The sequence below is a fragment of the Xyrauchen texanus genome, chromosome 45 (assembly GCF_025860055.1).
Source record: "Xyrauchen texanus isolate HMW12.3.18 chromosome 45, RBS_HiC_50CHRs, whole genome shotgun sequence".
Taxonomy (NCBI): Eukaryota; Metazoa; Chordata; class Actinopteri; order Cypriniformes; family Catostomidae; genus Xyrauchen; species Xyrauchen texanus.
The window spans coordinates 19323647-19339473 of NC_068320.1; the positions used below are offsets into that span (position 1 = coordinate 19323647).

The 15827-nt window shown below is 37.1% G+C and overlaps 1 protein-coding gene across 1 annotated transcript in view; it reads left to right on the forward strand.

The window, feature by feature from the left end:
• Positions 1-15827, forward strand: part of LOC127637433 (semaphorin-3aa-like) — a 48691-nt gene that overhangs the window by 22005 nt on the left and 10859 nt on the right. The window contains exons 4-10 of the mRNA XM_052118496.1: positions 8462-8581; positions 10736-10829; positions 10941-11060; positions 12698-12840; positions 12981-13095; positions 13300-13369; positions 15646-15790. Of these exons, the coding sequence (XP_051974456.1) occupies positions 8462-8581; positions 10736-10829; positions 10941-11060; positions 12698-12840; positions 12981-13095; positions 13300-13369; positions 15646-15790 (807 nt within the window). The remainder of the gene's footprint in view (positions 1-8461; positions 8582-10735; positions 10830-10940; positions 11061-12697; positions 12841-12980; positions 13096-13299; positions 13370-15645; positions 15791-15827) is intronic.

Consider the following 15827-nt stretch of genomic DNA (forward strand, 5'->3'; position numbering starts at 1 on the left):
TAAAAAAAAAAACAGAAACCATGTCATTTTTTTGCACCCACATTTTGAACTTTTAGGGGTATTTTTGCCCCGAGCCCCCTTTAATTTCTGACCCTGCATCACTGTTCTAATGCAAGCGTTCTTGGTGAGAGAAATATCCTTTATTAACACAAAAAGTGATTAAAACTTGCATAATATTAAGCATAGAATGTAAAGATGACAGTGCATGCAACAGTGGCATCTCATTTTTATTATTATTACAACAATTCAGCCCACAACACTTTAATTCTTTTTTATCTGGCCCCCAGTAGAAAAAGTTTGGACATCCCTGATATAGCCAACTCAAGACAAGAACCTTGTACAACAAAAATGGTCCTTGATAACAAGAGAAGTTTCTGAATAACCTCTATTTTGAAAGAGTAAGTGTACTGAATGTTAGTTACGTGCCTCTTGACATGCATTACTGAGCAACCGGGTGTTGCGTGTGTGCTTTGGCTTGATTGATCATGGTTGCCATTAGAGATGGAGTTCTGCTGGTGCACACACTCTTCTGTTCCTCTAGAGAGTTTATATACCCAGAATGCTGTGTTTGGCTCCGGCAACCCTTGGCCCTTCTGTACAACAGAGATGGTTTATTTATCAACCTCACTCCCTGTGTGTGTGCGTGCGTGCGTGTGTATCTGATGGTAATTTCACGGCTGGGTTCCCACTGAGATGGGGGGCAGAAAGGGATCAGGATTATTACAGATATCTCACCAGACCTACATCTAAGATTCGCACCCTTAAATACAGTCACCTTGCAATTAGGGCCAAGTAATCACATGCCTACTGTATGCACCCAGCCATATATAGGCACACAAACACAGGCAGTGTGGTGTTTATTTGGCATTATATACAAACACAATTTACCCAGCCCAGAATTAGGCATTTGCGTGCTGTTTGTTCTGGAAACGGAGTTGTTGAAAGCTGCTAGTGAGTGAGCATGAATGCTTGATTAGGGTATTACCAGCACATTTCCCTCTCCACAACCATAAATCTCTTCATTCTCACATTTGGCTTGGCCAACTGAAGAAAAAACAAGCCCAGAACGACAGCTGGTACAACTGCCTCACTGCTCAATCTAAACTATTGGTGTATTTCATGTGAAATTCAGAGGTTTCCACTTTCTAGTAGCTCACTTCATAACTGTGTTCATTCAAGTTACAGCAATAAACATTAAAGAGCATACATTTTAAAATGTGTTGTAAAAAGTGAAAACATGCCGTTATCTATAGAATCTTCTACCCTTTAGAATTATTTTTGTCAGTGTAACCCAGTCAGGTTGGTTCAGTCATAGTAATCACAATACGGTAAGAATTATCGGCTAACTCTTTCATTAATAAAAATCTGTAAAAAATGATATAATGTAATTTAATGTTTAATTGTTTTGTTAATGAAAGTCATTCAGAAATTCATAATTTATTCATTCAGAAAGTGATAAAACTTAGATTTGTTTATTTTCACACATATTTAAATGAACATGAACTACTGATCTTTATAGTAATTTATAATGTTTGTTACTAACGTCTTAATAAAAGTTTTTTATAAATTGTTACACATTTTTGTATTGTTGTGACCAGCCACCTAAAGGGGGTATTCACGTCATGTAATACGTTTTTTCATAGTACGTATAACAACAATATGACAAATTCACATGGGTGACTTTAAGGCAGCACTTCAAGTACCTTTTAAAAACTGTGCATTGATTTTGACAGTGACAACCTCTACACTGTTATTATCTTTTCATGACTTCACTCATGTGTGAATGAAATTAGTCTCTTCTGTGTTGTTAGTATTGTACATAATTACAGCTGTCTCTGAATCGTAATCTCCAGCATTCTTCTTTTATCTGAAAGGGTATCATATATCTTTCACTTTTATGAAGGTACACACACTTTTCTGCCTTGCAAACTTAGCCGCTTTTTTATGGAACTTGAAGATGAAACAGCAGGGTTATATGTGTCTAATTACACAGTAGTTACACTGTAATTACAGTGCACCACCCAGTTATTACAAGTTGAGGTTTGTATACATAGTAAACTGCAATAAGTGCAAGTTCAGCCACCTCTTGATCACGTGAGCACTACACTTGGCTCTATCCGAGCAGGCAGGACTTGTAAAAAAATAACAGCCATGGGACATTTCAAACATGTCGCTCAGTGCAGGGAAAGATGAAGTTTTATAGCACATGTGGAATGATTATGTCAAGAATACACACATTTCCTTTAGCTTGGAAAAGCCATTACACTGACACTCTAAAGTGCATTTGTGAGGGTTGGCCAAGGTGGGTCACACATTGGGGAGACCGGGGCTATATGTTACACTTGTTAAGCTGGTGAACATTTCTGCAGGGTGTGTTTATTTTTCAAAGTCAATTTCTTTATAGACACATACCTTGAAATCCTGTCTACAGTACAAATTTGTGGACATTTCCAATGGTATTGCCCAGGAAAACAAAACCATATGTTGACTTTTCTTCACATAATATGTGGTAAGTTGTTACATCGGAACCTGCCATGAAAGGAATAGTTCACCCAAAAATGAATTATTTTTGAATTATCATTTATTCCCCCCTTAGTGTTGTTCTTAACTCATATTACTTTCTTTCTTGAAAAACGAAAGGAGATAAGGCTGAGTGTATGAAATCATTTTCATTGTATGGAAACAATTATGCAATGCAAATGAATGGTGACTGAGAGTAATATACTGCCTAACAACTCCCTATGTGTTCTACAGAAGAAAGAAAGTCATACGGGTTTGGAACAACATAAGTGTGAGTAAATGATGACAGAAGTTTCATTTTTGGGTTAAATATCACTTTAAACAGTCAAACTATTGTTTTGGCCTGCAAATATTGTAATTCATAAATTGTGTACATTTTGGTGTACATTTAAAACACATGCTCCAAAAGGTTTTTGACAATTTGCTGCAACCTTACATTTATGTAAATGGGATTTTGACTCAAAATAATGTAGTTACTGAGACAAAGCCCATGTGCTATCTTCCCTGTGAGACAACTAGCCCCAATGTGAATCTGATTGGCTGATGTATAGAGGTTACAGGTAATTCCCTGCTTCACGAGTAGGTTTTATAAAAGAACTGAGACTGTTGCTAAAATATCTTTTGATGCTGAGCACTGTGGAAACAGAACAATTTTATAATTATCTGTTATGAATAGACAGAGGTGGAAAGTAACAAATTACAGCTACTCTCGTTACAGTACTTGAGTACATTAAGTATTCAACTTTGCTACAGCTATTTTTCACCACAATTACAAAGTCCAACAAAATACATAATATTTGACATTTTTGGGAGGAAGAAAGTTATAAGTGCTAAATCTGTTTATAAACTAAAATGTTCTGTGTGCAGCATGACAGTAGCCCACAGGGCATAGCATCATGAGCACAGCAGCTTGCATAAACTGCTTCTCCAAGACTTTCTGCACTGTCACTATACAAGAACTTTCATACTGTGAATTTCTGCATATTTCATTTTATTCTGGAAAGGGAACCGTCTGAACCGTTTAACTGTGTCATGGTGGCTCAGTGGATAGTACTGTCGCCTTACAGCAATAGGGTTCTGGGTTTTAGTCCCGGCTCAACTAGGGACTTCCTGTGTGGAGTTTGCATGTTCTCCCCGTGTTAGCGTGGGTTTGCTCTGGTTTCCCTCACAAGTCCAAAAAACATGCAGGTTAAGTGAATTAAAGACTCTAAATTGCCCGTATGTGTGTGAGTGAGAGTCCCCCAGCCACTAGGTGTTGTGTCAGGAAGGGCATCCGGCGTAAAACTTGTGCCAAATCAAATATGTGGGCTATCACGACGTGGACCCTGCACTTAAGTGGGACAAATGCTAGGAAAGAGAGAGTTTGACATATATGTGGGGATATCTTGTTTACTTGCTACTACATGTCTAAAACAAACTTTTAAATACCTTAGAAAGATGCAATGCCAATAGTATCGGAAATTAACTGGAACTCTGTGCAAAAATACCTCAGAAATTTGTACTCCCACGTTAAATTCTTTAACCGTTCCCCCCTCTTCAAAATAAACTGACTCACTCACGGTGTTGTACTGTTCTTCCCTGCCCTGTGCTGCTGTTTATCTGTCTGAAAAGCTCTCACTAAACACTGTGTGAAATGTTTATTTTTGCCTTATTTTATTTAGTTGGCATACAGTTTGCTTAATAATCTCATTTCATATCTGGATAATTGCTGCAATATCATAGAGTATTAATTTCCTCCTCTATGATATTGCATTATATTAGTTTTGTACAGTATGTTAACTTAATAGCCAAAACACTTGGACATACATGAATGAGAATAAACCTGATATAGGAATGTGTTTCAGTCACAATGCACATTATGTAGTTTAGAGACTATTTAGAGACATTTAGAAAGTTACAGATGGCTAATTCTATTTAAATAAATGACATCCTTAAATTTTCTGTTTTTCCAAAAATCCTCTTGCAGCAATGCAGGTCTTTGGCATTTAGAAGCTGCTAGTTTAGGACCAGTGAAGAGTCAGTTTCTCAAACTAGAGACTGTGATTAACTTGTCTTTTTGTTGTGCATCAGGCCATCCACTTCCCTCTCTATCCTGGTTAAAGATTCTCATTTCAAAAAAGTATTGCATGGAATAGCCTTCATCTAAAAAAATATACTTGAGCAGAAAATAGAATTACAGGAGAAATGTGTTCCTTTTGGCCTATTTTTATAACCAAAATTTTACACGTGTAAAGCAACTTGTAAGATCTCAATACATCAGCAAATGGGGAAAAAAACACCGTATTGTGATTTCTGCAGTGCATGGTAGCACTACCGTTTTCCATTGTTCTAATAAGAAAATTTACTTGAGTACCAAATTAGCACTTTAGAATGCTTTTGTAAGGAATAGGTTATATGCTTGCAATCATGGGTGAAGAAAACAATTATTTCAAACCATAATAATATTTTGCAATTAATGATTTTGGCAGTATTTTTGATCAATTGAATGCATCCTTGGTGAAATGAAGCATCAATGTTTTTTTGTTCTAAAAATGGAAGCGTATAAACTTTATATAATATAGTTTTCATAAAGTAACTTGTAACGTAATTACATGAGTAGTTTTTTGGCAAACTACTTATTTACTCTTACTTGAGTCATAATATTTCTAAGTACTTCTACTTGTACTCAAGTGAAATATTTCTTCATTAGCTGTATTTTAAGTAAAAAAAATCAGTACTCTTTCCACCACTGTGAATAGATCTGTACAAACTGAGCTGATACAATCGGGGGACACAGGCCTGTTATTTTCTGTTCTGTTCTCTTGCTTTCCTCTTAAACAAACACATGCACTGTGTGTGTCTTTTTCTGGTGAAAACACACACATAGAGATGGCAACACCCTTTCCTGTGCACTTAAATGACAACCCGATTTCCCTCCCTGTGCAGACAGCACACATCGGCAGAGACCATCAGTGTTTACACAGATGTACCTGCTTTATTTTCTCAATGACTGTGGAAAGGTGTGTGTGTCTTTGTGTATAGGTTCATGAATGCATACTATTGTGTGTGAGTGTGTGTTTGTGGGTGCAGTAGGTTTGTATTTGGCGGCGTAGGTTTATTATGGTTAAACCTGACCCTCACTTATCTTACAAATGAAAGGGAGCTAAAGAGCATTCACTTACATTAAACAATTCACTCATCAGCTCTCGCCAAGCCACTTAGACGGCCCCAGGAGTGAGGCATATGCAATGCATTTATCTTTCATCAAAACCACACACATACACACACACACACATGCACAGTACTAATGAGTGTTGGCTGACAGGATATTAAGATGGTAAAACAGGTGGGAATGTCATCAGTCATACAGCAAGAACTTAAAGGCATTTTAATGCTATATCATATATTAGGGTTACAGAGAATTTAAATGTGTAGCTTACCAATTCAATACATATCTAGTGTCATTTTAGATGTATTTTCGTAATGTAAGGTCAGTGTAATCTGTCATCAAGGATTATTAATGGAACATATCTGAAATATTATACAGAGCCAAAATGTGCCTTTAAAATTAGAAATTATGATTAGGGATGGGCATTTTCAAATAATCTTGTAGTCGAGTTAAAAAAAAAAATAATAATAATAATACATTATTTGTAAATTAAAATGTAAATTACATAATAGCAAAGTATAACAAGTGTGCGAAATTTAGAACAAAGTTACCAAGAACTGTTTCAAAATAAGATAATAAGATAAAAATAAGAATTCCATAAACTATGCCTTTCATTGAGAAAATAAAATAACATTAGAAATATGTTTTAATAAAAACGAATAAATACATGACCCGGACTCACCCGGAGCTTACATAGAAACCAATACTGATGACATTTGGGTAATGCACACATATAAACTCTTCAGGATACATAAAGGCTATCACATTTTCTTATTCTTATTCAGATAAACAAGTGGTGAAAGTAAAATGCGTTCTGCCCAACGCACATACAAACATACTGGTCTGATAAGCTTCCGTGTTTCTCATACCACTTGGCATTTTCTTTTCACCATAAAAGCAAAACATCATCCGTTGTTCTGCATGACTCCAACAAGACCCCAGATACGAATAGGTTAAAATTAATTAGAATCAAAATATAGAATTGCCACACTTGGCTTTGCATTAAAGCACAGACACCATTATATCTCCTCCTCTCTCATCCACAGCACCCCCAGTGGACTTAATTGTAACTGCGAGATTTGGTGAGAGAGTCAGAGGGCAACTACAGTGTTATAATTCTGTCAAATATGCAAAGGAAAGTCAATTTGCGATATTTGTGTATTATTATTTTTTTATACTCTACTGGTTGTCTCAGAAAGTGTACTCGAGAAATCGATTTCTGAAGAATACTTAGGGGTAGGGGTTTTCAAAAATACTTTTAGTACTGCAGAATGATGTGAAATAATACCTCAAATTGTGCAGCTTTGTGTCAATAGACAAAAGTAACTGAGTGGACTTTTTTTATTCAGATTTGAATGTCCACTCAGATACTTTTGTCTTTGTCATCTTGGACTAATGCCTCCTACACACTACACGACCTTCAAAGACGTCGGATCGTTGTACCGTTCATTTTACACATCTGTCTGTCTTGTCATGGAAGTCGTAGCATTTTTTAAATTACACGACGAATCCGCGACAGGGGTGAACACATTACAAAACATTTCACTATTGACGAATCCGAATCCCGACGACTCCAAATTAAGTTTCACAACAGAGTACACGCGAGAAGTGATACGAGATATTAAAACAAATGCATGATCATATGTTATGCATTTCAGAATATGATGTGTATGTTTTTAATCACCTAAAGGCATCATATATTTTATTGGTTATAATATGAAAAAGTACCTCCTACTAACAAATCTGACTGACTGTCCAAAAGAAGAGATCTCCTTCTCTTCTCTTTCTCCACCCGGTTGTGGTACAGTTCAGATGAAACAACAAATAGGCACTGGTGCTCCTGCTTAGTTCCACTAATATTTCCTCCATTTCTTCGGTCCAATTAGACTTTCTTGATACTGCAACCATGCTAGTTGATGTTCTTTTGCAGGTACCTCAGGACTCCTCCCACTGAAGCTTCCCGTGCCCCGTTTCTTGCTCTCTCATTGGCTGCAGGTCAACGCTGCAGTTGCATTCAGTCAAATCATATTTGACATTGCGTGATTTTGAATCGCAGACAGGTCCAGATATTTAACATCAGTGCTTCTCTCAAATTGCGTCTATGATAATTCATACATTGCGATCGTCGCTCATGGGTGCGAGCTCTGATTTTCCTATGATTTCGGGCTTTTGTCGCCGATTTCCACAAAACTGTCGGCTAGTGAAAATCGGCTTAAAATTGTGTAGTGTAAACTCTGCATTACACTGACACCTAGTGGCTTGGATGCAGCATAATTTAAAATCAATAGTTTTCAGTTTGGATGCCATTGTAGAAATGTAGTATTTATAGTCAGTTATTGTTACTTTCAGTGAAAGTATCAAATAACAGGATGGTTAATGAGATTAAGCGAGTAGTATTCGGCTGGTCATGTGATTCTAACATGGCAGCCCGATGTGCGGACCCTCTCAATGTTGAATAACATGCTTTTATAAGGTTACTGATATGACTGGTGTCTTCATTTTAATGTGAAGGGTGGAATGAAGGGTAATGATTTCCTGCATATATTGCATAATTATAATTCATGTCTTTAGGAGTTGAACTTTTTTAACGAGGAAACAATTACTGAGTGAACCTTTAAAATCCCATAGACTTGGATGGAAAGATTGACTAATATGCTGTCTATAATACAGTATCATTAGCAAAGCATTTATTTGTTTCATGTTTGATTGATGTTTAAATATAAAGTAAATATTCTGCTAGACTTGTTTTACATTTTAAGGTTGGATGATGTTTTTGTGTTATGCCTTTTTCAGAAAGACTGCTCAAACTATGTTCGTGTGCTGCAGCCGTATAACCAGACACACATATACGTGTGTGGCACCGGAGCCTTCCATCCTATCTGTGCTTATCTGGAGATGGGCAAAAGAGCAGAGGTACAACAATTTTCATATCCATTATTGGAAATGTAATTATCTTTGGCAAATTCCACGATCTTACAAAAAATACTAACACACTGGTGTGAATACGTTCAATGGATTGAAAAGGAAATTGAGGGTCGCTATCTTCTGCTAAAGTTAACCCTGCTTACATATTCAGAGCAGTGAAGTACAAAATGAGAGCGTCACAAAGCAGTGAGTGTGTTATTTACAAGTGCCTTAACTATGGTAAATGAGATGGCCTTTCCATGCTAGTAAAATGTCAGAGCATTTTTCAGATTTGATTCACAATGATTAATCATGGCCTCAGTGCACAGGGTGTTTTTTAACAAAAGAGAAGAGAACTTGAGAGCTGTGTGGTTTTGGCATGAGCTTAGAGAGCCAAATTGTTAAAATGGAAATGAAAGAAGTATTTTATGAATTGTTTTGTTCAGAATCACACTGTGTTATTATTGATGAGAGACTTGTTGCCAACGTGTCTTTTAAAAAAGGTCTTTAAGGCATTAAGCCCTCCATAACTAAATTTTTTCACCCATCAGCAAGCCCAGATTCCTAAATTTCCATGCGACAAAAATATTAGAAATTCTGTTGAATGGAATTAAACATGGTTGAGCTGATTGTACATAACACATTATTGGTAGCTGAAAGCTTAAATCAAATTCACCAAAATATGAATCACATTTTTCTAGATCTTTTGACATATAAGTGACCCTTTTACTATAAAAACATAAGTTTGTAAGTTTCAGAACTCAAAACTTCCTCCTCACTTCAAAAAGAGCATTTGTTGAAACCAAGCTGCCAAACCGACTCGTTCTCTACTTCCTCCACATTGTGATGTCACACTGTGGTAGATATTTGCGCCTGACTGCCTGCACATCAACACATCAAAACACCTACTTTACCTTATTACTTTCGTAGCCTGCCCAGCATGGCTAAGCAGTGAGATGGCAAGTAGGGAGAGCAGGTCAGTCAAGAGCAGAGAGTCAATCATAACAGTGACCATTTTGTAGGAGAACCAGCACCAAAACCAAGCATTTCTAACAGAGGTTAAGAATGAGTGTGGAAAATTAGCATTTTTTACAAATATATATATATATATATATATATATATATATATATATATATATATATATATTTGTAAAAAATGCTAATTTTCCACATGCTCTGCCACATACAGGAACCAAATAATTTTCTTGACGTTCAGATTCGTTAGCGGTTCTTGAACGTGTATTCTTCTGGCGATGCGGACAGAAAACCAGAATAAAATACTCACAATGTTTCCTGTACTATCATTAAGTGCCGCAGCAACCCTCAATACTTCATGTGGATCTTCAGCTAGAGACATAAAGCTCTACCAGGGTTGACAGATTCCAACCAAATTAGTATTTTGTGCCGGTTCTTTTGAATTTCATAACACTCGACAGTGTAGTCTGATTCCCAAAGAAAGTGTTCTTTTGATCTGGTTCCTTTTAGTGAATTAACAACTAAAGTGCTACCAGTGTTGTCCAATTCCCAAATGAATGACTCGATGAGTGAATCAAAGAATCAGTTGGAGCTGACTGAATTAACTCACTCCAGATAAACAAGAACTGCTACTATGTTATGTGTACTTAAGGCTCAGGAAACTCATGAGAGTTACTTACTGGTTGTTCATATGATAACATGTAATTTAAAATAAAAATTTTGTTTTGTTGTAATAAGGAAATAATCTGAAAAATAATTATATATGGACTATCTGGCAATTTAGTAACTGATATATAATTTAAAAAAAAAAGCAATACTATACTAATAACAATACTAATAAAAATTATTTTAAACATGCTTACAGGATTGTTTATTTGTCCCTCATGTGTTTGTAAAATCCTCTTGTAAAATGCAATAAAAAAAAATATTTAAAAAATGGTCCGGTAAGAAATCTGGCTTGATGGTAATATTTTCTTCAACCAACCACCTTGGCTGGTGGGCTAAAAAGTACATTTCGGCCCCTGCTTGTAGACCATTTTAAATTATGGATGTTCCAATTCTGCGGAAATATGTTGGGGGTTCTGCGGAGTTCTGTGCGCACAGATTCTGTATGGACCTGCTTATTAGTTACTCCATATTCTATTCATTTCTTGCTGTGGTTGTTTATTTTACTATCTCTTTCTTCAGGAGAATATATTCAGGCTGGATGTCAACCAGTTTGAGAATGGACGTGGGAAAAGTCCCTATGATCCAAAGATGCAGTCCTCATCCCTCTTGCTTGGTGAGTCAGTGAGAGAAATTGGTGTATCGGTTTTGATTTGTTAGATTGAGCTGTGATAGAGCTGTGATCTGTTTAAACATTTGATGGCTAATACTCTCATCTATTTGGCAGATGGGGAACTATATTCTGGAACGTCAGCAGATTTTATGGGACGAGACTTTGCCATTTTCCGAACACTCGGGTCACAGCATCCAATCAGGACCGAGCAGCATGACTCTAGATGGCTAAATGGTAAGCCAGGATTCCCCTGATGGGATAGAAAGTTTTATAGAGGACAAATGATTGGTTAGTTGAGATGATGTTGAAACTCAGGCTATGTTTAGAATGGAATACTAGCATACTGCTTACTACACATTGTATATACACTGCCTGATGTTATTTACTTAAAAATAGCATATGAAACTGTTATTCAACGATAAATATTTCAGCGACTAGTATGATATATTGTAGTCACATGACCTCATTGCCTGCATATTCAGTGATTGGTGTCTATTTACCACCTTGAAAATAAAATGGGTTATTTTGTATTTTTAACCTAATTTTATATATATATAAAAAAACAAACGTAACCCATGGCCATGAAAAAGATATTGTTCCGATCATATTGGTATAATATATGCACCTTCTTGTTACTTCTTTAAGAAGTGTCTGGCAAGAAATTATTTGTAAAATAAATGTAAATTACAATAGATTCCCTCCTATCGGAAGGAATCTAATTAATGGGCTTTTTCATGTGTATGAGTGTATATCATTGCACACAAGTGTTTATGTGCATTTATTTGTGTGAAAGAAATAAAAAACCTCTTTGTAAGTGTCTGCAGTAGAGATTAGCTTGGCAGGGGTGTTAAGAGTTTCCTCCGACATCCTGCCTGCATTTTTGTGGACTTATGGAACACAAAAGGTCAATATCAGGGTTTTCCCATGTAGTTAATCTGCTCTCAGCTGTTCCTGCAAGTGGCTCCCATTTCAATCGTTTCCAGGGTCAGCACCGACACCATCAATACCCCCATATATTCATGAGGAAAGGTGTTTTTGAAAATGCTCATCTCACCTTAATTCTCACCATCTGTTGCCATGGATACATCGGCCATTACATCCATTTCGCCCCTCTGAAAGCTGTCTCACTCTCACAAAAGAGCCAGTGTAATTTGGGGGATTAGTCGCATGGATATTCTATCAAGCCCTTATCAATAGAGACACAGGCCTCTCGGTACCTTCAGACAATACAGCCAATGGCTGAATTGTTCTATCTGCATTTCATAGAGCATCGGCCTCTAAAGAGCAAACATTCGTTCAGATTGTCCCACCAAAACTTCCTGTTTCAATTTAAAAAACATCAATTCAGGAAAGAGAGCTGTGATCATCAAGCGATTTCATGGAGTATCTAAGATTGCCGAAATGAAGAGGTCTTTTAGCATTAGTAAGTGTATTGAATGACATGAGCCTAATCTGAAGTATGAGTGGAACTTTCTCATGGATGTCTTTATGGATACACACACACTCAGAATACACAACAGAGTGACTCTGTGGTAAATGTCCGTTCCGGCTGTTCGTTCCGCTGTTTATGCTTCACATCCTGTTAGCTCAATTGCGCTGTAATGCGGCCCTGCATGTAGCTGTGTGCGTGTGCCACCCGTATGTGTGGGGTATGTGTTACATTTCGTTTCTGCGAGAGAGTGGTCACGGTTGAGTACGAGTGATCCCCTCGTGGCCAATACTGATGTCTTGGCTTATTTTGTAAAAGCTGAGATGGATTTATACAAGTGCAAACATTCTGAAATCTTTTAACAGCCCACAATACTTTTATTTTGGATTTATAGATTTGCTATGTAGATGGTGATGCATTGTGTACTGTATGTGTGTTCCAGACCCCAGGTTTGTTGGAATACACCTGATCCCTGAGAGCGATAATCCTGAAGATGACAAAATCTTCTTGTTCTTCAAAGAGAATGCAATGGACGGGGAACATACAGGCAAAGCTACTATCTCCAGGATAGGACAACTGTGTAAGGTAACAACACACACAAAAACATATAAATGCTCACTATCCATATAATTTGGGTGATTTTGGACATGACCCCAGGCTGTGTAACTATATAAAAATGTATATTTTAGTGAGCATGTGATGATTCTGATTATTTGTGTTTCCAGAATGACATGGGTGGACACAGGAGTCTTGTGAACAAATGGACGACCTTCCTGAAAGCCAAGCTGACCTGTTCAGTGCCCGGCCTTAATGGCATAGATACACATTTTGATGAGCTGCGTAAGTAATGTGTGTGTGTGTGTGTGTGTGTGTGTGTGTGTGTGTGTGTTAGTGTGTAAAACAATTATAAATCCTATTGCAGATGTTGAGTAGCTTCTTAATAGCTGTACATTTTTGCCATTTATATATATATATATATATATATATATATATATATATATATATATATATAATTTTTATTTTTTTATCTATATATATTTCCAGAGGACGTATTTCTAATGAGTGCTAAAGACCCAAAGAATCCAGTGATCTACGCTGTGTTTACCACATCCAGGTAATGCTGTTAAAAACTGTGCTTTATTTTCTTCTTTACTTTCCTTCCTTCCTTCGTTTCTTCCTGCCTGCTTTTCTTCTTTCCCTCTATTTTCCTTCCTTCCTTTACTCTTTTTTCCTTCCCTTTATTTCTTTCTTTCCTTCCTTCCCTATTTTGTCCGGACTTTCTTCCTTCCCGCTATTTCTTTTTCCTCCTTTTTCCTGCCTTTCTTCCTTTTTCTATTTTCTTTCATGCCTTTCTTCCTTCCCTCTATTTCCTTCCTTGTTTCTTCATTTCTTCTTCCCCTCTATCTTTATTCCTTCCTTCCCTATTTTGTCCCTTGCTTTCTTCCTTCCCTCTATTTCTTTCCTTCCTTCCTTCCTTCTCTTTTTTCATTCCCTCTATTTGTTTCCTTCCCTCTTTTTCCTGCCTTTCTTCCTCCCCTCTTTTTCCTCCTTTTCTTCCTTTCCTCTATTTCCATTCTACCCTCTTTTTCCTGCATTTCTTCCTTTCTTTGCTTACTTCTGTCCTTCCTTCCCTCTTTTTTCCTACCTTTTCGTCCTTTCTTGTATTGCCTTCCTTTCTTCCCTATTTTTTCCTGCATTTCTTCCTTTCCTCTATTTTTCCTCATTTCTTTCTTTCATTCTTTTCTTTCTTCTTTCCCTCTTTTTTCCTGCCTTACTTCCTTTCTTATATTGCCTTCCTTCCCTATTTTTACATGCCTTTCTTCCATTCCTCTATTTTTTATTTCCTTTCTTTCTTCCTTCTTTCCCTCTTCCTTACTTCCTTCCTTCATCCCCTCTTTCGTCCTGCCTTCCTTTCTCTTCAGTATGTGAAGTGATTTAGCGAAGCGTTATTTTTGGCCCTTTTGAAGCTTTTCAGTCCAGTAATCTGGTTAGACTCAGACAGACGCTTCATGTCACTGTGCTCTGGATGGGAAATTCCTCCTCATCCTGCTCTGTGACCCCTCTTACCTGTTTCCCTATTCTGCTTTGGCTTAGCAAAGCTGAGAGGAAATATGATTGTGGTGGTAACATGAACCTCGTCTCCAGACAGCCTCTCCTCTGGGCCTGCCAGCAGTGGGGTGGGGGATGTAACAAAAGCAGTAACAAAAGCAGATAAACTATTTTCAAAAGAGAGCAAGACTTTTAAGATGATGGATGAGTGCACGGTGTGTGTGTGTGTGTGTGTGTGCATGCATGTAAACATGATATGAGGAAGAATATAAACATATCATGATTTATCACTGTCAAACAGTGAGAGAAGAAAAAGCGGCGGCCGTTCAAACCGAGCACATCCCATATGTGTATTCCCACCTCACTGATTTCCTAATGTATGCAGGGAACACAACACTCGAAAATTCAATTACGGGCTTTAAAGAATTAGACTGCTTTAATTGGTTTTCTAAGTGCGCCATTTCAGAGATGAATAGAAGCGCATTCTAGGAACTTGCTTTTAATATTGCCACTTAATGAGGCCTGAGCACTTCTGTGATGAATCTGTATTTTATCTCTCACTGTCTCTTTGTGTGTGTGTGTGTGTGTGTGTGTGTGTGTGTGTGTGTGTGTGTGTGTGTGTGTGTGTGTGTGTGTGTGTGTGTGTGTGTGTGTGTGTATGTGTGTGTGTGTGTGTGTGTGGGCCTCTGACTGTGTAATAGAGAATAAGTGTGTTCCTGTGCAATGTGGTTAATTTAACTTTTCACTAATTAACATTTTACATATGCAATGGGCTGAATACACACACACACACACACACACTGAAATACAAATGCAAATGTATACATCAGTTGTACACATGCACAAATATTAAAGCCAATTTGAAATCAGAATTTACACTATTTATTTTCTGCATACATGTTCCAAGTCTTATTGTGTAGGATTCATCTGTACACGTTATTCCAAAACAATGTCTTTGAAATCTTCCTTGAAAATGTAATAATTTACTCCCCCTCAAAAACAACCTTCCTTTTCAACTGATGCTTCCATGCACTCTATTTTCCAGCCCCTCTCTTTCAACCTTGTTCTATTCTGGTATAGAATGCACACTTTTCAAGATCTATTCAGTTATTGATGGATAAATTCGATTCCAGACCTACATTTTTAATTTTCTGTTTAATATCCTGTTTCACATAAAAATACATCAGATTACTGAGGTTAAATTGGTGATAATATGAACAGTTAAATTTAAATGCTCCAGTACATTGGATTGTTCACTTTAAAATAAGCATTTATGGAAAGTTACACATTATTGTGAAATGTTTTTAAACCTTCCCCCAATTATTATTTTATTTTTTCCAGTAATATCTTCCGTGGATCAGCTATCTGCATGTATAGTATGGCAGACATTCGAAGGGTATTTCTAGGTCCATATGCCCACAGGGATGGGCCAAACTACCAGTGGGTGCCCTTTCAGGGCAGAGTGCCATACCCCCGTCCTGGCACAGTGAGTACAATGGCCAATACATTTGGCATTAACAAAA